The 22694-nt window shown below is 37.5% G+C and overlaps 1 protein-coding gene and 1 non-coding gene across 4 annotated transcripts in view; both read left to right on the forward strand.

Moving 5' to 3' along the window:
* Window positions 1-5470: 5470 nt before the first annotated feature.
* Window positions 5471-5578, forward strand: LOC112585368. Its single transcript, XR_003109833.1, has one exon. It is a non-coding gene; the product is annotated as a U6 spliceosomal RNA (small nuclear RNA).
* Window positions 5579-8156: 2578 nt separating this feature from the next.
* KIFAP3 (kinesin associated protein 3) overlaps window positions 8157-22694 on the forward strand; it is a 147816-nt gene continuing 133278 nt past the window's right edge. Inside the window, exon 1 of one of the 3 annotated variants that reach the window (XM_025285964.2) lies at window positions 8157-8283. In XM_025285964.2, the coding sequence (XP_025141749.2) occupies window positions 8180-8283 (104 nt within the window). In that variant the 5' untranslated portion in view covers window positions 8157-8179. Of the gene's footprint in view, window positions 8466-22694 lie in introns of all 3 variants that reach the window. The other 2 variants (XM_025285962.2, XM_006073110.3) reach the window with 2 other exon arrangements.

Raw genomic sequence — 22694 nt, forward strand, 5'->3', positions numbered from 1 at the left:
CTAGATGGATCTTTGTTGGCAAAGTAACGTCTCTGCTTTTCAATATGCTATCTAGGTTGGTCATAACTTTCCTTCCAAGGAGTAAGCGTCTTTTAATTTCATGGCTGCAATCACCATCTGCAGTGATTTTAGAGCCCCCCAAAATAAAGTCTGACACTGTTTCCACTGTTTCCCCATCTATTTCCCAGGAAGTGATGGGACCAGATGCCATGATCTTCGTTGTCTGAATGTTGAGCTTTAAGCCAACTTTTTCACTCTCCACTTTCACTTTCATCAAGAGGCTTTTTAGTTCCTCTTCACTTTCTGCCATAAGGGTGGTGTCATCTGCATATCTGAGGTTGTTGATATTTCTTCCCGGCAATCTTGATTCCAGCTTGTGTTTCTTCCAGCCCAGCATTTCTCATGATGTACTCTGCATATAAGTTAAATAAGCAGGGTGACAATATACAGTCTTGACGTACTCCTTTTCCTATTTGGAACCAGTCTGTTGTTCCATGTCCAGTTCTAACTGTTGCTTCCTGACCTGCATATAGGTTTCTCAAGAGGCAGGTCAGGTGGTCTGTATTCTCATCTCTTTCAGAATTTTCCACAGTTTACTGTGATCCACACAGCCAAAGGCTTTGGCATAGTCAATAAAGCAGAAATGGATGTTTTTCTGGAACTCTCTTGCTTTTTTGATGATCCAGCGGATGTTGGCAATTTGATCTCTGGTTCCTCTGCCTTTTCTAAAACCAGCTTGAACATCTGGAAGTTCATGGTTCACGTATTGCTGAAGTCTGGCTTGGAGAATTTTGAGCATTACTTTACTAGCGTGTGAGATGATGCAATTGTGCGGTAGTTTGAGCATTCTCTGGCATTGCCTTTCTTTGGGATTGGGTGTCCATAAAGTCCAGTAAATGCAGAACTGGAGAAATGTAGGAGAACAGAGAAACACCTAAGTCTGGAACTTAAGAAAAACTTCTAGAAGGTACAGTTTTGCAGAAGAAGAAAACTGTGGTATTACAAAGAAGTCATCCCAAAGCAATGCAGCCCAACTCTTGATGAATATAGGCACAAAAATTCTCAACAAAATACTAGCAAACTAAATTCAAAAGTACACTAAAAGGACCAAGTATCCATGTTCAAGTGAGATTTATTTTTAAGCTGCATGGATGGTTCTATATACACAAATCAATAAGTTTACATCATATTGATAGAAAGATGACAATCATATGATCATCTTAATAGATGCAGAAAAAGCATTTGACAAAATTCAATCCTTTCTAGACACAAACACTCAACAAACTAGCAATAGAAGGAAATTATCATATTTAAGGTCATCTATGAAAAGCCCACTGCTAACATTATACTCAACAGTGAAAAATGGAAGGCTTTTATTCTAAAATCAGGAAAAAGGCAAGGATGTTCATTCTTGCCCCTTCTATTTAACACAGAACTGGAAGTACTAATAAGATCATTTAGGAATGAAAAATAAATGAAAGTCATCTAAATAGGAAATGAAGAAGTAAAATTATTTCTGTTTGCAGATGACATGTTTTTATATTAAAGCCCTTAAGATTCCACAACAATCTATTAGAATAAATGATTCAATAGAATTTCAAGATCCAAAACTGATGTACAAAAATCAGTTGTATTTCTATATCCTAACAATTAACTATCAAAAGAAGATAGCAATCCCAATAATAATATTATTTAAAAATTTAGAAATAAACTTCATGGAGGTAAAAATCACATACAACGAAAACTACAAAACACTAATAAATGAGAAGAAAGAAGTCAAAAAACAATGGAAAGACAACCCATGTTAATGGATTAGAAGATTTGATATTGTCAAATTTTCTATACCATTCAAAGTTACTTAAAGATTCAATCAAATCTATCAATGCGAATGAGATTCCAATAGCATTTTATTTTACAAAGTAGAAAGACAATCCTATATTTTATATGGGACCAAATGGCCCTCAAATAGCCAAAACAATCTTGAGAAAAAACAATATACCTAGCGGCATCTTACATTCTGATACATATACCAATGGGACAGAAGAGGCAGCCCAGAAGTAAACCCACACAGACATTCTTTATTAGAGTGAGGATGTCATCTCCTATTCTTAGTTTTCTGATAGCCTTTTAAATCATGAATTCTGTCAAATTAATTTTCTGCCTCTACTGATGTGATCATATGGTTATTTACCTTTATATTTTTAGTATGGTAAATTATTGGATTTTCATATGTTAAATAACCTTGAATTTCTAAGTTAAACCTCATATGATCACAGTGTAGTGTATTTTTTTATATATTGCTGATTTGATTTACTAGTATTTTGTTAAAGATTATTACATGTATGGTCACTAAAGATATTTGTCTGACTATGATACCATAATAAAGCCGACCCTTTTAAATGAGTCGATAAGTATTCTTCCATTCTCTAATTTCTGCTTGAGTATGTAAGTTGACCTTATTTCTTAGGTAGAATTTATCAGTAAAGCTGTGCCTGGAGTGTTCTTTGTGTGAAACATTGTAATTAGGTTTTTTATTTCTTTAAAAAAAATAGAGTTTTAACAATTTCTATTTCTTGTTTCAGTTTTAGTGCTGTGTATCTTTCAAATCTAATATGTTTCTATCTTTCTGATCAGTTTGGTCAAGCTAGTGAAAACACAAGTAAAAAAATGAAAAAAAATATTTGAACAAAGACTTCACCCAAAATACAAATGGTAAATAAGCACATGAAAATATGCTTATACCATTAATTATCACAGAAATACAACTCTAGTCAAATGAGATATCCCGACACATCTGTTACAATGACTTGATTAAACAAATTAAAAACTTGATAATACCAAGTGCTGGTGAGGATGTGGATGAAAATAGCACAACCACTTTGGAAAACAGCTTTGCAGTTTCATAGAGTTATTCATATATTTGCCATATAGCTGAACAATTTTACTCTTGAGTGCTTTCAGGAGAAAAGAAAACTTTAGTTGATACAAAAACCTGTGTGTAAATATTTATAATGGCTTTATTCATTGATCCCAAATACTAGAAACAACCCAAACATGGTGAATGAATGAACTGTGATACATTCATTCAGTGGAATATTACCTAACAGTAAAATAGAATAAATTAATGAAACATCATATGAATGGCCCCCAAATGCTAAGAGAAAGAAACCAGACTTGAAAGGCTATATCAACACACTTACATTTAGGTGAGAGCCTGGAAAAAGGGAAATTATAGGAACAGAAAGCAGATCAGTATTTAACAGAGCTTGGTGTTGGGGGGAATAGGATGACTCTAAAGAAACACAAAGGAATTGAAGGGATGATGGAATTGCTCTATATTTTGAGTATGAGTCATGTGCTTGTCAAAACTCATAGAACTGCACACCAAGAATGTATCTTATTGTATGCAAATTATACCACAGTTTAAAAAACACTGTACATAATCTGCAATTTACTCTTTCATTCAATATAATGTTTCTAAACACTCATTCATGTTGTCTGTATAGTTCTAGTTCATTCTCTGGTTCAGAGAAATCTGATGCATAATATTGCATTGTGTGAATATTTCCAACATATTTACCCATTCTGCAGAACTATTTTGGAGTTCTTTTTCAGTTTTTCTTTTTCTGTTATGCACAACACTGCTCTGATAGTTCTGGAACAAATCTCATTGTGCACATATGCTAGAATTTTCTGAGTTATATAACTATGGGTAGAAATGCACAAATTTAGAGAATATCTTTATTCAACTTCACAAAATAACAAAGACATTTTATTCCTAAGTGGTAGTCACAATGAACACTCATACCTGAAATGGTTACTACATCATTTCCAGGATTTCACATTTTTACAAGCATTTGATATTGTCAGACTTCTTAAATTTTGCACCCTCGTCAGTGTAACATTATATCTTTTTATAGTCTAAATTGGCATCTTCCTGGTTATTATTGAGATAAAGCATCTTTTCATGTTTTGTTTTACTTCCTATTCCTAATTCTTTTTCTCCTCTGTCCATTTTCCCATTGAGTTGTTTGTGTTTTCCTTTTTGATTTATAGCAGATCTTGAAATAGTCAGTTTAATCCTTTGTTAATTTTTATGTGAGGCAAATAGATCACATCATTTTTTAACTTATCTTTTTCACTTTCCTTACGCTGGTGGTGTTGATAATCAGAAGTTATCAATTTTAAAGGAGTGAATTCATCAATATCTTATTTTTAGTGTTTTCTGTATCTTGTTTTAAAATGTATCCTTAATTGAATGTCATAAATATAATTTATATTTTCTTCTGAATGTTTTTAAAATTTTCTCTTCTACACTTAAGAGTTTATTCAATGTGGAATTAGCTTTTGAATATGGCATGAGGTAGGGATCCAGTTTGGGCTTCCCTGGTGGCTCAATGGCAAAGAATCGACCTGCAAAGCAGGAGATTCAGGAGATGTGGGTTTGATCCCTGGGTCAGGAAGATCCCCTGGAAAAGGGCATGGCGACCCATTCCAGTATTCTTGCCTGGAAAATCCCATGGACTAAGGAGCCTGGTGGGCTATAGTCCATGGGGTTGCAAAGAGTTGGACACAACTGAAGTAACTGAGCATGCATGCATGCAGAGATCCAAATTAATTTGTTATATATGCATAAATAATTGTTTCAAAAACATTTTTTGAAAATGCATTTTTCCAAAAATACATTTTTCCCATACTGATCTGAAAATTCACTTCCATCATATTTCAAGTTTACTTATGTGCATGGGTCTTGTTTTCTGTTTCACTCAGGTTGTCTCCCTATGTCAATTCTATACCTTGTAATTATTATTATATCTTGATATCTAGTTGGGTATGTTCCCCACTCTTTGGGATCATCTTCTTTATTTAGTTATGCATGTGATATCTGTTTACCTGAAACTAATAGACTGCCACATATTTCTTCAGCAAAGATGTGTTTATTTGGGCTCAGCAGAGCATTGTAATTTGGGGTCTGAAATTGAGGTGAACCACTTGCAAGTGCCCATTAGGCAATGCTTTTATAGAGAGAAAAATTATGTTGGGAGGGCTATAGTAAACAGAGTCCATGACTTTTCATTGACTGTGACCTTGCCAGGAAAGAAGAAGACTCCTTCTTCTGTCAGGCTCTATCAACAGGGCCATAAGAGCACCTTATTCTGCTTCCCAACTCTATTTAATTGAGATTTTCATTTATTAGTCTTTTATGAAAGTGAAAGTGAAAGTCGCTCCATTGTGTCCGACTCTATGCGACCCCATGGACTTTACAGTTCATGGAATTCTCCAGGTCAGAATACTGGAGTGGGTTGCCTTTTCCTTCTCCAGGGGATCTTCCCAACCCAGGGATCAAACTCAGGTCTCCCACATTGCAGGCTGAGCCACAAGGCAAGCCCTTTTATAGATATAGATTAGTCTTTTTAGATAGAACAATTTAGTTAAATTCAGGTTAATTTTCATCAAGAATACTTAATAGGTGCTCACTTTGGCAGCACATATATTAAAAATTGGAACAATACAGAGAAGATTAGCATGGCTCCTGCGCAAGGATAACACGCAAATTTGTGAAGCGTTCCATATTTTTAACCACTACAATATTGTAAAGTAATTAGCCTCCAATTAAAATAAATTAAAAAAAACTGTGAAGTTGTGTAAGAAAAAAAAGAATACTTAATAGGTGATCTTGTGTGCTTCCTATTGCATATACTATCAGGGACTATGACTACTAATGATACCTCATTTACTTGTTTGTTTAAAATGCTGATCTAGCCATTGTAAAGTAACATATTTTTTTCCATTTAGAATTATCAGGTAGTCTGTGGGGTGAAATTTCGCCACATTTTAAATTATTTTATAATAAATCAATGAGGTGTATTATTTCTGTGTTCACAAAATAGTAACTATCATGATATTGCTCCAGTACTAGCAGACATTTTCTGTTTAAAAACAAAAAAAAACTTTCCCTCATTAAAAGGAGGTAAATTATGGTTTATTTCCAAAAGGCTTGGATTAAATGCTTAATTATTTCCTTTAATTATCAATTTTCAGAGTAAGGATTTGATGTAGTCATTACCGTCAATGAAAGTGAGGTTTTGTTTTTCTGTGTTTCTATGAGTCACTGAATATCATTATGGACTCCTGGATTTTTATTATGTGTTAAATCAACCATGTAATTATTCCTTTTGAGGAAAATTGCCTAAAAATTGACTAGTGTCTTTTGAACACAATCCCATTAATATTTCTTACTTTCAAGAATAAGAGGCCTAGGCTCAAGAATAAGATGCCTACTGTTCCCACTATAGACTGAAAGTTTCTCTAGTTCAGCCCCAATTTCAGTTTATCTTCTTATTGATCTAGTTTTCAGTTCTTCCTGCCTGGCCTCAGGGCATTTCTTTTAGGGTTTTTTTTTTTTTTTTTTGATTGGATGATAATTGCTTTACAATGTCATATTGGTTTCTGCCATACAACAATGTGAATCAGTCATAAGTATACATATGTCCCTTCCCCTTGAGCCTCCCTCTTTCCTCTAGATTTTTGTTGTGATTATTGTTTCAAGATCAGATATGCATTTTTTTTCAACTCCAGATATTTATTTGATGCCAACTATGAGCCAGGTGCTGTCCTAAGGGTTGAGAAGTAAGCAAAGCAAAATCTTTGATCTCAAGACGCTTACATTGCAAGTATGTGCAGGAGATGCAGGTCTGATCCCTGGGTTGGGAAGATCCCCTGGAGAAGGAAATGGCAACCAACACTTGTATTGTTGCCTGGGAAATCCCATGGACAGAGGAGCTTGGCATGCTATAGTCCATGGGGTCACAAAAGAGTCACACAGGACTTAGTGACTAAACAACAACATACATTTTAATAGATACTGTGATCTGGCAATATTAGATACTATGGAGGTTTTAAGGTAATCTACCTATAAGTGATGATTTATAAAATTTGTATCAGTTATGAGAATGAATATTAAAAAAAAAAACAAAAAACAGAAAACAGGAAAGAACTGCAGTATTCCAAGTATGAAATGATTAGGCTAGTAGGTAGAAGTGAGAATTTAAAAGCTGGATTGCAGAAATATCTTGAAGGAAGAAATGATAAGATTTTTAAATAGCTTAATAAGAGGTCATGATACAAAGAAAGTTAGCTGTCAAAGTTAGCTTTATGACCTTCCCTGGAAGACTGGAGGAATGACTAAAACATTGATAGAAATAGTGTAGCCTGTGTGAATGGGTAGGCAATACCATCTCTTATTGGTATGGACTGTGTCCATACTTACATATTCCGTGTATTGCATTGCATTAACTTAGTGCGTATAAAAAAGACAGGAGAACAGTGGTGTTGACATAGCCCAAGGTGACTGAAAATGGAGAACCTAGAGTAAGTAACAGGATTGCAGGTGGGGAGTAGAAATGCCTTCTTCGTATCCCTCCTTTGATTCCACATATAAGTGATATATGGTATTTGTCTTTCTGACTTCATTTAGAATGATGAGATTGGCACATTATATCAACTCTATTTCAATTAAAAAAAGATAAAACCAAAACAAACAACAACAAAAAACCAGCCCCCTGCCCTATGGCCAGAATTGCTAAGAGCTGCCTGTCTCAGGGAAAATGAATCCAAAATTATCCAAAGTTCAGAATAGTTAGTTGAAGTTGTAATTTCAGGAGCTGTTTTCGTGGGGGGGGGGGGGGGGGGGGAGGGGGGAAGTGCATTGTAGATTTAGGATATTAAAGTGGAAGAGACAGATTTGCCCTTTGGTTAAAGTTGATATTAATTGTATTCATTTTGTACAAGGGCTACATTGTCGGCACAAATTCCAACTTAGCGCAATCAGTGCTCTTCCTTTTCCACCTTCCTTTTCCACAATGCCCCACGTACATGCCTTTCTTTACAGGTTCTTAGCCAAGGGCTGGAGTGTTCAAGAGCATTCTCTAATTAAATGGTTAATGGATTTCTTCTCCCTGTCTTGAAGCAAAAGACCAGAAATTCCAATTCGACTAGGGGGATGACTCTTTCAATTCCCATCCTCAAGGGGGCGGTGAGCACGAAGACACCCTTTAACTAAGCACGCTGAAATCTGCCGCAAATACTTTCACGTTTGGCTGCAGGGTGCGTCAGATTAGTCCCAAGGGCCAGCCCCGCATACTGAGCCTGCGCACACTGGCGCCGCTGGAGCAGGCGCATGCGCCTTGGGGCGGAGCTCACCCGGGCAGCTGTGGGCGGGTCTGAGCAGCTCCAGTGTTTTGGGGCTCAGGAGTGGTGGGAGGAGCCGGTGGCCTCACCGAGGTAACCACAGCGCCGTAGCTGCCCCGCCTTGCAGGCCTCAGGACTGTCATCGCCTTTGGGTGTGGGGTACCTTGGCCAGCGTCCCCGGACATAGCCCGGCCGGCCTCTCTCAGACACCCCCATCCTCCCCACGCCGCCGTCGCCGCCGCCATGCAGGGGGAGGACGCCAGATACCTCAAAAGGTGACGACTCCCCAAGGGTCGGTCCTCCCCTCCTTGCTCGGACCGTGAGGATATTAAGAGGTTCTTGGGTTGGCCATGAAGTGTCACTGGGCAAAGCCAGAGGCTTAGAATAGGGATGGGAGACAGGGGAAAAATCACGGAAAGGGAGGGATAAAGGTGAATTGAAAAGAGGAAGGGGCCCTTGTGGGGTGCGGTTTTCTCCAGCCTTCTTCCCTGACTCAGCGGGGCCCTGACAGCATTGAAGATGGTTTCCTCGATACCTCACATTGTGGGAGAGGGGAGAAGGGCGGAGTAAACTGCGTCTCCTCTCTCCCCCCATCCCATCCTCCGACTCTCTGTTTCCCCCTACTAGATAAATCTTGTGGGTGCTTGGAAATGTATTCTGGCGCCTCTGTTCTATGTTCTCCAATTTGGGGTTCGCTGCCATGGGGTTTTGAAATAACGAAGGGGAAAGAAGTGGTGGCTTTTAATTCATGGAAGGCTGGATTGAGATGCTGATGTCCAGTCTATTTCTGCTTTCCTCATCCATTTCGTTCATTTCACTGCCATGTATAGTGTAATTTTTGTTAATTATCAGGAGATTTGTTCGGAGCATGACATGAAATTGGCATTTCTTTAGTTTAAAAATGTTTGTAGTATCAATTACTCCTTAAAGAAAAATGTAATCTCCGACTATATGACTCAGGTCGAAGATAAGATCATCCCTCAAAGAAAAAAAAAGATACCTTTCATTGGGCCAAGAGTTAGTAGTGATGCAAGAGAAAAAAATACTTTAATAAGAACTCTTCATTTTTAGCTAAGGCTTTATCACTGATTGTGTAAATACCCTAGTCAGTCACATGTATTTTTTTGGACTCAGTTTCCTTATGTAATAGTGGGGCAAATAATGAGAGATATGAGAACCAAATATAAAAATATTTTTAAAAGATAAAACATACATGTAAGATAGTGACATCATTTCCATTCATAATATACTTTTACTAAATATATTTATCCTGGCTTGGAGGGCCCTAATCATAGAAAGATCTAACCTTTAACAGACTCTTAAAAGTGATTGAAACTATTGTAAAATCAACCAACAAACCAACCAACTGCATTCACCTTCTTTGCAGGCCTAAGGTGTATATTGTATGGAAATATATCTGAAATTGTTACATAACCAGGGCTTACCAGTAAGCATTTTTGAAAAAATGTAATCATAGCAGGTATACAGTCAGCATTTATTTCCTCACTGAATTTTGCTTACGTCACTCATTTAAAATATCTTGATTGAAAATTTTGTGAAAGAAGAAAACAAGAAATTCTCCTTCACCTTTTAAATTCCAGGTTCTTCCAGAGCAAAGAGTCACTATTACATCATTAGCTTATTTTCACGCAATTGTAGTTGTTCTAGAAGATAGTTTTCTTAGAATTCTTGTACCCTATGGTCCCTTAGGCATCCTATGACTTGTAATTGTCAACCCATTGCTTACTTTTATATGATGGGGAGTCCAACAAATAAAATCAAATGAGCCACTCTGATGTAATGTTTGCAGTAAAATAAGGTCAGAATCTGGAAAGACTGAAATATACACTTCTCCATTTTGTCTAATTTTGACAACATAAATAAAGAGTTTGCATTGCCTGCTTTCAGTTTAGAAATGTGCATCCAACAAATAATCATATAGACTGGATGGCTTATAATATTTTACAGAACATTCCATTTTAATGATTGGTTCTTTGATAGTAATTACCTGTATTCCTTTTGTAATAATTTTACTTTTGTTTTTAACAAGAGGGCAGTATGTTTTCAATCTAATTGATTCACTCTAGTTTTAATTAGAGTGATTATTATAATTTCAGTGATTACAATAGCTATTTCAGATAGCTACAATAGTAGCGATCACTGAGAAATCTCTAGTCTCTTTATATTTACATTTATGTAATACATTGCTAAGTCATTGCTAAGTCACGTCAGTCGTGTCCAACTCTGTGTGACCCCATAGACAGCAGCCCACCAGGCTCCGCCGTCCCTGGGATTCTCCAGGCAAGAACACTGGAGTAGGTTGCCGTTTCCTTCTCCAATGCATGAAAGTGAAAAGTGAAAGTGAAGTCGCTCAGTCGTGTCTGACTCTTCACGACCCCATGGACTGTAGCCTACCAGGCTCCTCCATCCATGGGATTTTCCAGGCAAGAGTACTGGAGTGGGGTGCTATTGCCTTCTCCGATGTAATACATTAGAGAATCAAAAATTGGGCTTCATTTTTCTACTGCCAGTTAATATTTTTATTTAATAATACTTAATACATACTTACTAAATACTTACTGCATGCCTAGCATTGTTCTGGTCACTGAGGAAATGATGAAATAGACAGTTCATATCCTCAGTCAGATATACACACAAATAGTATAAATAGTTAAAATCTAGTGGGGATTAAACAATTTTTTTTGACTCTTAAAACTCTCTAATGGCGTTCCATTGCTCTTATAGCACCTGCCTTTTCAGTTTCATCTCTCTCTGTTCCCCTCTTGCCCCCAACATTTTCAGAAATTACTTTTTTTAGATCCCTGTATGTTTCGGTGTTAGATTCCAAGTGCCCTACTCATTGTCTGGAACTTGCCTGATTCATTACCCAGCTAACTCTTCATGTTTCCTGTTGTAGCTTAAATGTCACTTCTGTGACACTGTCCTTTCCCACCTCACAGTCTACCTGAGCTGCCCTTCCCCACCACACAATCCACCATGCAGGTCAGATACACCTGCTAGCTTTCCATAATACCCAATAAATTGTCCTTTGTTCGGAGAAGGCAATGGCAACCCACTCCAGTACTCTTGCCTGGAGAATCCCAGGGACGGGGGAGCCCGGTGGGCTGCCTTCTATGGGTTCACTTTCATGCATTGGAGAAGGAAACGGCAACCCACTCCAATGTTCTTGCCTGGAGAATCCCAGGGACGGGGGAGCCTGGTGCGCTGCCGTCTATGGGGTCGCACGGAGTCGGACACGACTGAAGCTACTTAGCAGCAGCAGCAACTGCTTTGTTGTTATTGTTTGTCTTTCTCGTTGGTCTATAAGCTGCAAAAGGGTAAGAATTTTTGCATACATATTCATAAAGGATATTCATAAATTATATTAAAAATATGTTCTGTTTTGATGGCGTCTTTGTCTTTTTTTGGTATCAGGATAGACTGGCCTCAGGATGAATTGGGAAGTGTTGCCTTTGTTTTCTGTAATTTTAGAGGAGTTTGAGAAGGATTGGTGTTAATTTGGTAGAATTCACTGTTGAAATTATGTGGTCCTAGACTTCTCTTCGGAGAAGGCAATGGCACCCCACTCCAGTACTCTTGCCTGGAAAATCCCATGGGCGGAGGAGCCTGGTAGGCTGCAGTCCATGGGGTCGCTAAGAATCGGACACAACTGAGCAACTTCACTTTCACTTTTCACTTTCATGCATTGGAGAAAGAAATGGCAACCCACTCCAATGTTCTTGCCTGGAGAATCCCAGGGATGGGGGAGCCTGGTGGGCTGCCGTCTATGGGGTCGCACAGAGTCGGACACAACTGAAGCGACTTAACAGCAGCAACAGCAGGCTTCTCTTTGTTGGCAAATTTTTCATCACTGATTCAGTCTCTTTACTTATTAGGGGGCAATTCAGAATTACTATTTCTTTTGAAACAATTTTGGTAGTTTCTGAGTTTCTAGTAGTTTCACCATTTCATCTAGGTTATCGTCTTTGTTGGCTTACAGTTCTTAATCTCTGTGAGGTCAGAGATAATAGTAGTAATGTCCCACTTTAATTTCCAGTTCTAGTAATTTGAGTCTTAGTTAAACTAAAGGTTTGTCAATTTTTTTGATCTTTTCCAAGAACCAACTTTTGATTTTTTAAATTTCCTCTGTTGTTTTTCTATTCTCTATTTTATCTCTGTCTTTATTATTTTCTTCCTTCTAATAGCTTGGTGTTTCATTTGCTCTTTTTCTAGTTCCTCAAAATATAAAATTAGGTCATTACATTGAAGTCTTTTTTAAAAATTGATGTATAATTGACATATACCATTATATTAGTTTCATTATGTACAACGTAATGATCTGATATTTATATATATTGTCAAATGATTACCACACTAAGTCTAGTTAACATCCATCACTACACAGTAACAATTTTTTTTCTTGTGATAAGAACTTTTAAGATTTATTCTCTTAGCAGTTTTCATGTTACAGTATAGTATTATTAACCATAGAAACCATGCTATACATTGCAACCCCAGGTCTTATCTGTTTTATAACTGTAAGTTCATACCTTTCAACCACCTTCACCCACTCCCCACCCCCACCTTTGGCAACCACCAACTTATCTGTATTTATGAGGTCACTAACAAGTTTTGTTTTACTTTTATATTTCACATATTAGTTTGAAAATATGGTATTTGTCTATCTATCTATGAATTATTTCTCATAGTATATTGCTCTCAAGATCTGTTCATATTGTCGCAAATGATAAAATTTTCTTTTTATTGCTGAGTGTGTATATGTGTGGGAGTGTACAGAGATGTGTATTGTGTGTGCATGTGTGTGCATGCTTGCACGCTCAGGACTGTCTGACTCTTTGTGACCCCATGAATTGTAGACTGCCAGGCTCCAACCAGTCCATCCCAAAGGAGATCAGTCCTGAGTGTTCATTGGAAGGACTAATGCTGAAGCCGAAACTCCAATACTTTGGCCACCTGATGCGAAGAGTTGGCTCTTTGGAAAAGACTGATGCTGGGAGGGATTGGGGGCAGGAGGAGAAGGGGACGACAGAGGATGAGATGGCTGGATGGCATCACCAACTCAATGGACGTGAGTTTGAGTGAACTCCGGGAGTTGGTGATGGACAAGGAAGTCTGGCGTGCTGCAATTCATGGGGTCGCAAAGAGTCAAACATGACTGAGTGACTGAACTGAATATGGTTTTCTCAACAGTATTTATTGAAGGGACAGTCTTTTCCCAGGTGTATATGGTTGGCTCCTATGTTGTAAATTGATTGGCCATATGTGTGCGGGTTTCTTTATGGGCTCTCTATTCTGTTCCATTGATCTGTGAGTCTGTTTTTATGCCGGTACCATATGCTTTGATTACTGTAGCTTTGTAATATAGATTAAAATTAGGACACATGATGCTGCTAACTTTGTTCTTCCTCACATTGCTTTGGCTATTCAGGATCTTTTGTGGTTCTATACACGTTTAGGATTTTTTGTTCTATTTCTGTGAAAATTGCTATTGAGATTTTTTTGATTTTTTAATTTATTTTCAATTGGAGGGTAGTTGGTTTACAGTATTGTGTTGGCTTCTGCTATACAACAACATGAATCAGCCACAAGTACACATGTGCCCCCTCCCTCCTGAACTCTCCCCCCATCCTCCCTTCACCCCATTCCACTCCTCTCAGTTGTCGTAGAGCACTGGATTGAGCTCCCTGTGTCCATACAGCAGCTGCCCACTGTCTCTGTTTTACACATGGTAGTGTATATATGTCAGTGCTACTCTCTCAATTCATCCCACTCTCTCCTTCCCTCACTGTGTCCAAAGTCTGTTCTCTATGTCTGAGTCTCTATTTCTGCCCTGTTGATTGGTTCATCGGTAGCATTTTTCTAGATTCCGTATATATGCATTAATATATGAAATTTGTTTTTCTCTTTCAGACTTAATTCACCTGCGTAACAGGCTCTAGGTTCATCTACCTCACTAGAACTGACTCAGATGTGTTCCTTTTTATGACTGAGTAATATTTCTTTGTACATATGTACCACAACTTCCTTATCCATTCATCTGCCTGCCAATGGACACCTAGGTTGCTTCCATATCCTGGCTATTGTAAATAGTGTTGCTATGAATATTGGGGTACATGTGACTTTTTAGTTACAGGTTTATATACCCAGTAGTGGGATTGCTGGGTCATATGGTAGTTTATCCCTACGTTTCTAAGGAATTTCCATACCGTTCTCCATAGTGACTGAATCATTCCCACCAGCAGTGCAAAAGGGTTCCCTTTTCTCTGCATACTGTCCAAACATTTATTGTTGGTAGATTTTTTGATGATGGCCATTCTGACAGGTTTGAGGTAATACCTCATTGTAGTTTTGATTTGCATTTTTCTAATAATGTGGTGTTGGAGAAGACTCTTGAGAGTCCCTTGGACTGCAAGGAGATCCAACCAGTCCATTCTGAAGGTCAGCCCTGGGAGTTCTTTGGAAGGAATGATGCTAAAGCTAAAACTCCAGTACTTTGGCCACCTCATGCGAAGAGTTGACTCATTGGAAAAGACTCTGATGCTGGGAGGGATTGAGGGCAGGAGGAGAAGGGGACGACAGAGGATGAGATGGCTGGATGGCATCACTGACTCGATGGACGTGAGTCTGAGTGCACTCCGGGAGTTGGTGATGGACAGGGAGGCCTGGCATGCTGCGATTCATGGGGTCGCAAAGAGTCGGACACGACTGAGCAACTGAACTGAACTGAACTGAATAATGAGCCACGTTGAGCCTCTTTGCATGTGTTTGTTGGCCATCTGTGTGTCATCTTTGGAGAAATGTCTGTTTAGGTCTTCCTCCAACTTTTTGATTGGGTGGGTTGTTTTTCTGATATTGAGCTGCATAAACTGCTTGTATATTTTGGAGATCAATCCTTTGTCAGTTTCATTTGCAATTGTTTTCTCTCTTTCTGAGGCTTGTCTTTTCATTTTTTAAATATTTTCCTTTGCTGTGCAAAAGCTTTTAAGTTTGATTAAGTCCCACTTGTTTCTTTTTGTTTTAATTTCCATTACTTTAGGAGGTGGGTCAAAGAGGATAATGCTGTGACTTATGTCAAAGAGTGTTTTGCCTATGTTTTCCTCTAAGAGTTTTATAGTTTCTGCATTGAGATTTTGATAAGGATTGCATTTTAATTTTTAGATTGTTTTGGGTAATATGGACATTTTAACAATTTTAATTCTTCTAATTCATAAACATGGAATATATTTCCCTTTATTTGTGTCTTTTTCAATGTTTTTCATTATTGTCTTATAGTTCTCAATATACAGGTCTTTAATCTCCTTGGTTAAATTTATTTCTTAGGTATTTTATTCTTTTTGATGCATTTGTAAATGAGAGTGTTTTCTTCATTTCCCTTTCTGGTAGTTCCTATTAGTGTAAAGAAAGGGAACTAATTTATATATGTTGATTTTATATCTTGCAACTTTACTTAATTTTACTAGTTCTTAACAGTTTTTTTTTGGTGGAGTCTAGGGTTTTCTATGTAGTATCATGTCATGTGCATATAGTGATGGCATTACTTTTTCCTTTCTGATTTGGATACTTTTCACTTCTTTTTCTTGTTCAATCATTTTGGCTAGCACTTCCAATACTATTTGAATAGAAGTAGCAAGAATTGGCATCCTTGACTTGTTCTTGATCTTTCAGGAAAAGCTTTCAATTTTTCACTCAATATAATGTTAGCCATGGGCTTGTCATATACGGCCTATATTGTGTTGAGATTTGTCCCTGTATAACCACTTTATTGACAGTTTTTATCATAAATGTATATTGAATTTTTTCAAATGCTTTTTCCATATTTATTGAGATGTTTATGACTTTTATTCTTAATTTTGTTTGGGTGTGTTACATTGATTGATTTGTGTTTTGTTGAGCCATCCTTACATCCCTGGAATAAATTCCATTTGATAATTGTTTTAATGTATTGTTGAATTTGGTTTGCTGGTATTTTCTTGAGGGTTTTTGCATCTGTGTTCATCAGGTTATTTTTCTGCTTTGTAGCGTCTTTGTCTGGTTTTGGTATCATGGTAATACTGGCCTCATGAAATGAGTTTGGAATGTTCTTTCCTCTTTAGTTTTTGAGAAGATTTTGAAAAAGATTGGTGTCGATACTTTAAACATTGGTAAAATTCACCCATGAAGCCATCTGATCCTGGTCTTTTGTTTGTTGGGAGGTTTTTTGCAACTGATTTAATCTTATTAGTAATCAATCTATTCTGACTTTCTATTTCTTCATGATTCAGTCTTGGGGGGAGTAGTGTATGTTTCTAGGAATTTATCTATTTCTTCTATGTTGTCTAATATGTTGGAATATAATTGTTAATAGTTATTGAGATCTTTTATCTTTCTATGGTATTAATTATAACCTTTTTATTTCTGGTTTTATTTATGGACGTACCTCATTTGATTGCACTTTGCTCTATTACACTTTGCAGATATTGCATTTTTATAAATTAATGTTGTGGCAACCCTGAGCCAACCAAGTCTGTCAGTACCATTGTTCCAATATCATTTGTTCACTTCATGTCTCTCTTTCCCATTTGGTACTTCTCCCAGTATTTCAAATTTTTCCATCATTATTATATATATTATGGTAATCTGTGATCGGTTATCATTGATATTACTATTGCAAAAGATTATATCTTGCTGAAGATACAGATGGTTAGCATTTTTTAGAAATAAATATTTTAAAATTAAGATGAGTACATTGATTTTTAAGCAAAGTGTTATTGCACACTTATATCACAGCATAGTGTAAACATCACATTTATGTGCACTGGGAAACAAATGTACATGACTTGTTTTTTAATGATACTTAATGCTTTATAATGATACTTCCTTTATTGCAGTGCTCTGACAATGAACCCTTAAGATCCCCATGGTATTTGTACACCTCTGTCTTTTTCCTGGTTAGCCTATGTAAAGGTTTGTCAATTTTGTTTACCTTTCCAAAGAACCAGCTCTGAGTTTCATTGATCTTTTCTAATGTCCTTATAGTGTCTATTTCATTTATTTCCCTTTTGATCTTTATTATTTCCTTTCTTTTACTAACTCTGGGTTTTGTTTGTTATTTTTTTTTCCAGCAACTTAAGGTGTAAAGTTAGGTTATTTGAGATTTTTTTTTAAAGATTTATTTATTTTTGGATGTGCTGGGTCTTCATTGCTATGTGCAGGTCTTCTCTAGCTGTGGTGAGTGGGACTGCTCTACTCTCCATTGCGGTGTAAGCTTCTGATTGCCGTGGCCTCTCTGGTTGCAGTGCCAGGGCTCTAGGTGTGCAGGCTTCAGTAGTTGCAGCACGTGGGCTCAGTAGTTGTGAATCACAGGCTGTAGAGTGTTGGCTTAGCAGTTGTGACGCACAGGCTTAGTTGCTCTATAGCATGTGGGATCTTCCCAGATCAGGGATGGAACCCATGTCCTCTGCATTGGCAAGTGGATTCTTAACTGCTAGACCACCAGAAAAGCTGTTTTGGTTTTTTTTTTTTTTTTTTTTTTTTTTTGATATAGGCATTTATCTCTATGAACTTAACCTGCTAGAACTGCTTTTGCAGCATCAAGTTTTGTTTTATGTTTTATTTCCACTTTTATTTGTCTAAAGGTATTGATTTCTTCTTTGACACATTGGTTGTTCGGTATTATGTTGCTGAAGTTTTACGTTCAGTATTATGTTTCTAGATGTGTGTGTGTGTGTGTGTGTGTGTGAGTGAAAGATAAATTGGCTTTTTTATAGAGTAAAAACTGGCTGGCAGTTTTTTCCTTTCACCATTTTGATTATATTCTGCTACTTCTGACCTACAGAATTTCTGTTGAATATCTGCTGATAATCTTATGGGGATTCCCTTGTATGCCACAAGTTGTTTTATTGAATTTAAGATTCTCTCCTTGTCTTTAACTTTTGAAATTTTTTAATATACCTTGTTATGGCTTCCTTTGGATTCATCTTATTTGAAACTCTCAACAGTATGAAAAGGCAAAATGATAGGATACTGAAAGAGAAACTCCCCAGGTCAGTAGGTGTCCAATATGCTACTGGAGATCAGTGGAGAAATAACTCCAGAAAGAATGAAGGGATGGAGCCAAAGCAAAAACAATACCCAGCTGTGGATGTGACTGGTGATAGAAGCAAGGTCCGATGCTGTAAAGAGCAATATTGCATAGGAACCTGGAATGTCAGGTCCATGAATCAAGGCAAATTGGAAGTGGTCAAACAAGAGATGGCAAGAGTGAATGTCGACATTCTAGGAATCAGCAAACAGGACTGGAATGGGTGAATTTAACTCAGATGACAATTATATCTACTACTGCAGGCAGGAATCCCTCAGAAGAAATGGAGTGGCCATCATGGTCAACAGAAGAGTCTGAAATGCAGTACTTGGATGCAATCTCAAAAACGACAGAATGATCTCTGTTCGTTTCCAAGGCAAACCATTCAGTATCACAGTAATCCAAGTCTATGCCCCAACCAGTAACGCTGAAGAAGCTGAAGTTGAATGGTTCTGTGAAGACCTACAAGACCTTTTAGAACTAACACCCAAAAAAGATGTCCTTTTCATTATAGGGGACTGGAATGCAAAAGTAGGAAGTCAAGAAACACCTGGAGTAACAGGCAAATTTGGCCTTGGAATATGAAATGAAGCAGGGCAAAGACTAACAGAGTTTTGCCAAGAAAATGCACTGGTCATGACAAACACCCTCTTCCAACAACACAAGAGAAGACTCTATACATGGACATCACCAGATGGTCAACACCGAAATCAGATTGATTATATTCTTTGCAGCCAAAGATGGAGAAGCTCTATACAGTCAGCAAAAACAAGACCAGGAGCTGACTGTGGCTCAGACCATGAACTCCTTATTGCCAAATTCAGACTTAAATTGAAGAAAGTAGGGAAAACCACTAGACCTTTCAGGTATGACCTAAATCAAATCCCTTATGATTATACAGTGAAAGGGAGAAATAGATTTAAGGGCCTAGATCTGATAGATAGAGTGCCTGATGAACTATGGAATGACGTTCGTGACATTGTACAGGAGACAGGGATCAAGACCATTACCATAGAAAAGAAATGCAAAAAAGTAAAATGGCTGTCTGGGGAGGCCTTACAAATAACTGTGAAAAGAAGAGAAGCGAAAAGCAAAGGAGAAAAGGAAAGATAGAAGCATCTGAATGCAGAGTTCCAAAGAATAGCAAGAAGAGATAAGAAAGCCTTCTTCAGCAATCAATGCAAAGAAATAGAGGAAAACAACAGAATGGGAAAGACTAGAGATCTCTTCAAGAAAATTAGAGATACCAAGGGAACATTTCATGCAAAGATGGGCTCGATAAAGGACAGAAATGGTATGGACCTAACAGAAGCAGAAGATATTAAGAAGAGATGGCAAGAATACACAGAAGAACTGTACAAAAAAGATCTTCACGACCCAGATAATCACAATGGTGTGATCACTGACCTAGAGCCAGACATCCTGGAATGTGAAGTCAAGTGGGCCTTAGAAAGCATCACTACGAACAAAGCTAGTGGAGGTGATGGAATTCCAGTTGAGCTGTTCCAAATCCTGAAAGATGATGCTGTGAAAGTGCTGCACTCAATATGCCAGCAAATTTGGAAAACTCAGCAGTGGTCACAGGACTGGAGAAGGTCAGTTTTCATTCCAATCCCAAAGAAAGGCAATGCCAAAGAATGCTCAAACTACCACACACTTGCACTCATCTCACACGCTAGTAAAGTAATGCTCAAAATTCTCCAAGCCAGGCTTCAGCAATATGTGAACTGTGAACTTCCAGATGTTCAAGCTGGTTTTAGAAAAGGCAGAGGAACCAGAGATCAAATTGCCAACATCCACTGGATCATGGAAAAAGCAAGAGAGTTCCAGAAAAACATCTATTTCTGCTTTATTGACTATGCCAAAGCCTTTGACTATGTGGATCACAATAAACTGTGGAAAATTCTGAAAGAGATGGGAGTACCAGACCACCTGATCTGCCTGTTGAGAAATTTGTATGCAGGTCAGGAAGCAACAGTTAGAACTGGACATGGAACAACAGACTGGTTCCAAATAGGAAAAGGAGTTCGTCAAGGCTGTATATTGTCACCCTGTTTATTTAACTTATATGCAGAGTACATCATGAGAAATGCTGGACTGGAAGAAACACAAGCTGGAATCAAGATTGCCGGGAGAAATATCAATAACCTCAGATATGCAGATGACACCACCCTTATGGCAGAAAGTGAAGAGGAACTCAAAACCCTCTTGATGAAAGTGAAAGTGGAGAGTGAAAAAGTTGGCTTAAAGCTCAACATTCAGAAAACGAAGATCATGGCATCTGGTCCCATCACTTCATGGGAAATAGATGGGGAAACAGTGACAGACTTTATTTTTCTGGGCTCCAAAATAACTACAGATGGTGACTGCAGCCATGAAATTAAAAGATGCTTACTCCTTGGAAGGAAAGTTATGACCAACCTAGATAGCATATTCAAAAGCAGAGACATTACTTTGCCAACAAAGGTTCGGCTAGTCAAGGCTATGGTTTTTCCAGTGGTCATGTATGGATGTGAGAGTTGGACTGTGAAGAAGACTGAGTGCCGAAGAATTGATGCTTTTGAAGTGTGGTGTTGGAGAAGACTCTTGCGAGTCCCTTGGACTGCAAGGAGATCCAACCAGTCCATTGTGAAGGAGATCAGCCCTGGGATTTCTTTGGAAGGAATGATGCTAAAGCTGAAACTCCAGTACTTTGGCCACCTCATGCGAAGAGTTGAGTCATTGGAAAAGACTCTGATGCTGGGAGGGATTGAGGGCAGGAGGAGAAGGGGACGACAGAGGATAAGATGGCTGGATGGCATCACTGACTCGATGGACATGAGTCTCAGTGAACTCCGCAAGTTGGTGATGGACAGGGAGGCCTGGCGTGCTGCGATTCATGGGGTCGCAAAGAGTCGGACACGACTGAGCGACTGATTTGATCTGATCTGATCACTCTTATGTCAGTTGCTATTAAAATATAGTTTCAGCCCTACCAAATTGCTACCTTAAGCCTTTTCTTTAAGGAAATTCTAGAGCTAACATTCTCTGGTTATATATTATTTATGTATAGATAGGAAAATGTCTGGATGTATATGTGCTAAAATCGTAACAATTGGTTTCTCCTGGGTTTTTTGGTTTATTTTTTCTTTTTGCTAATTTCTGTGTTCTGTTTTTCTCTACAGTAAACAAATTGTACTAGTGGTAAGTAAATAAATAAAATTAGTTTCTTTAAAATACAAGTACAAAAGAAAGCCCCCAAACTGAAAAGGAATAGTGAAGTTCTTTGAACTATTTAATTTCCTTGGGAAAGGCAAAATATCAAACCAAAGAATAACCATTATGCTTTTCTGTAAGTTGTTAATATGTAGAAGACCCACTTTGAAAGTATAGTATGAGGTTGCTCTTAGGATCTGCAATTATGTTTTATCCTTATGATTCTCTTCAATTGAATACAGTTACCCCCTCCTGTTTCAGTTCGGTACTGGGGTTGCTCTCCATCTCATCAGGAAGGGAATAACTGTTTCTCTTTATAGTGAAGATAGTTTCTTTAGTGCTATATTAACGTTTGTTTTTTAGCTGTACTTGCTTACTGTCTTGAATTCCTGTGGTTCCTCTAGCTTTTGACTGCTATCTTGAATTTACATGCATTTATCTTACTTTTAGAAGCAGTACCATTCTCTTTAACATGTATGTATATATCTATGTGTGTTTATATATATATATATATATATATATATATATATATATACACACATCCATATTTTTCTAAATCTCTGTTTTTTACTGGCATCCCTAGTTTCTGCTTTTATTTTTTATATCTGGATATCTTTCTGTCAGTTAGTTTAGTTGCTGACGTACCTAGACTTTAGCTTCTGTATATTTGATTTCCATCTCTACACTTGACTGTTAATTGTTGTTCTAATATAGATTACAGAACCAAAGTGATGTCTCTGCTTTTTAATACACTGTCTAGGTTTGTCATAGCTTTTCTTCCAAGGAGCAGGTGTCTTTTAATTTCATGGCTGCAGTCACCATCTGCATTGATTTTGGAGCCCAAGAAAATAAAGTCTGTATACCTGTGGCGGATTCATTTTGATATTTGGTAAAACTAATACAATTTTGTAAAGTTTAAAAATAAAATAAAATTTAAAAAAAAAAAGAAAAAAATAAAGTCTGTCACTGTGTCCATTGTTTCCGCATCTATTTGCCATGAAGTGATGGGACTGAATGCCATGATCTTAGTTTTTTGAAAGTTGAGTTTTAAGCCAGCTTTTTTACTCTCTTCTTTCACCTTTATCAAGAGGCTCTTAAGTTCCTCTTAAGAGGGTAAGGCTTACATCTGTAGCCTTGTTGTAATAAAGAATTATGAAGTTCTGTCAGTTGTTAATATGTGGAAGACCCACTTTGAAAGTGTTAGTATGAGGTTGCTCCTAGGATCTGC

Source organism: Bubalus bubalis, chromosome 5, assembly GCF_019923935.1.
Source record: "Bubalus bubalis isolate 160015118507 breed Murrah chromosome 5, NDDB_SH_1, whole genome shotgun sequence".
Taxonomy (NCBI): Eukaryota; Metazoa; Chordata; class Mammalia; order Artiodactyla; family Bovidae; genus Bubalus; species Bubalus bubalis.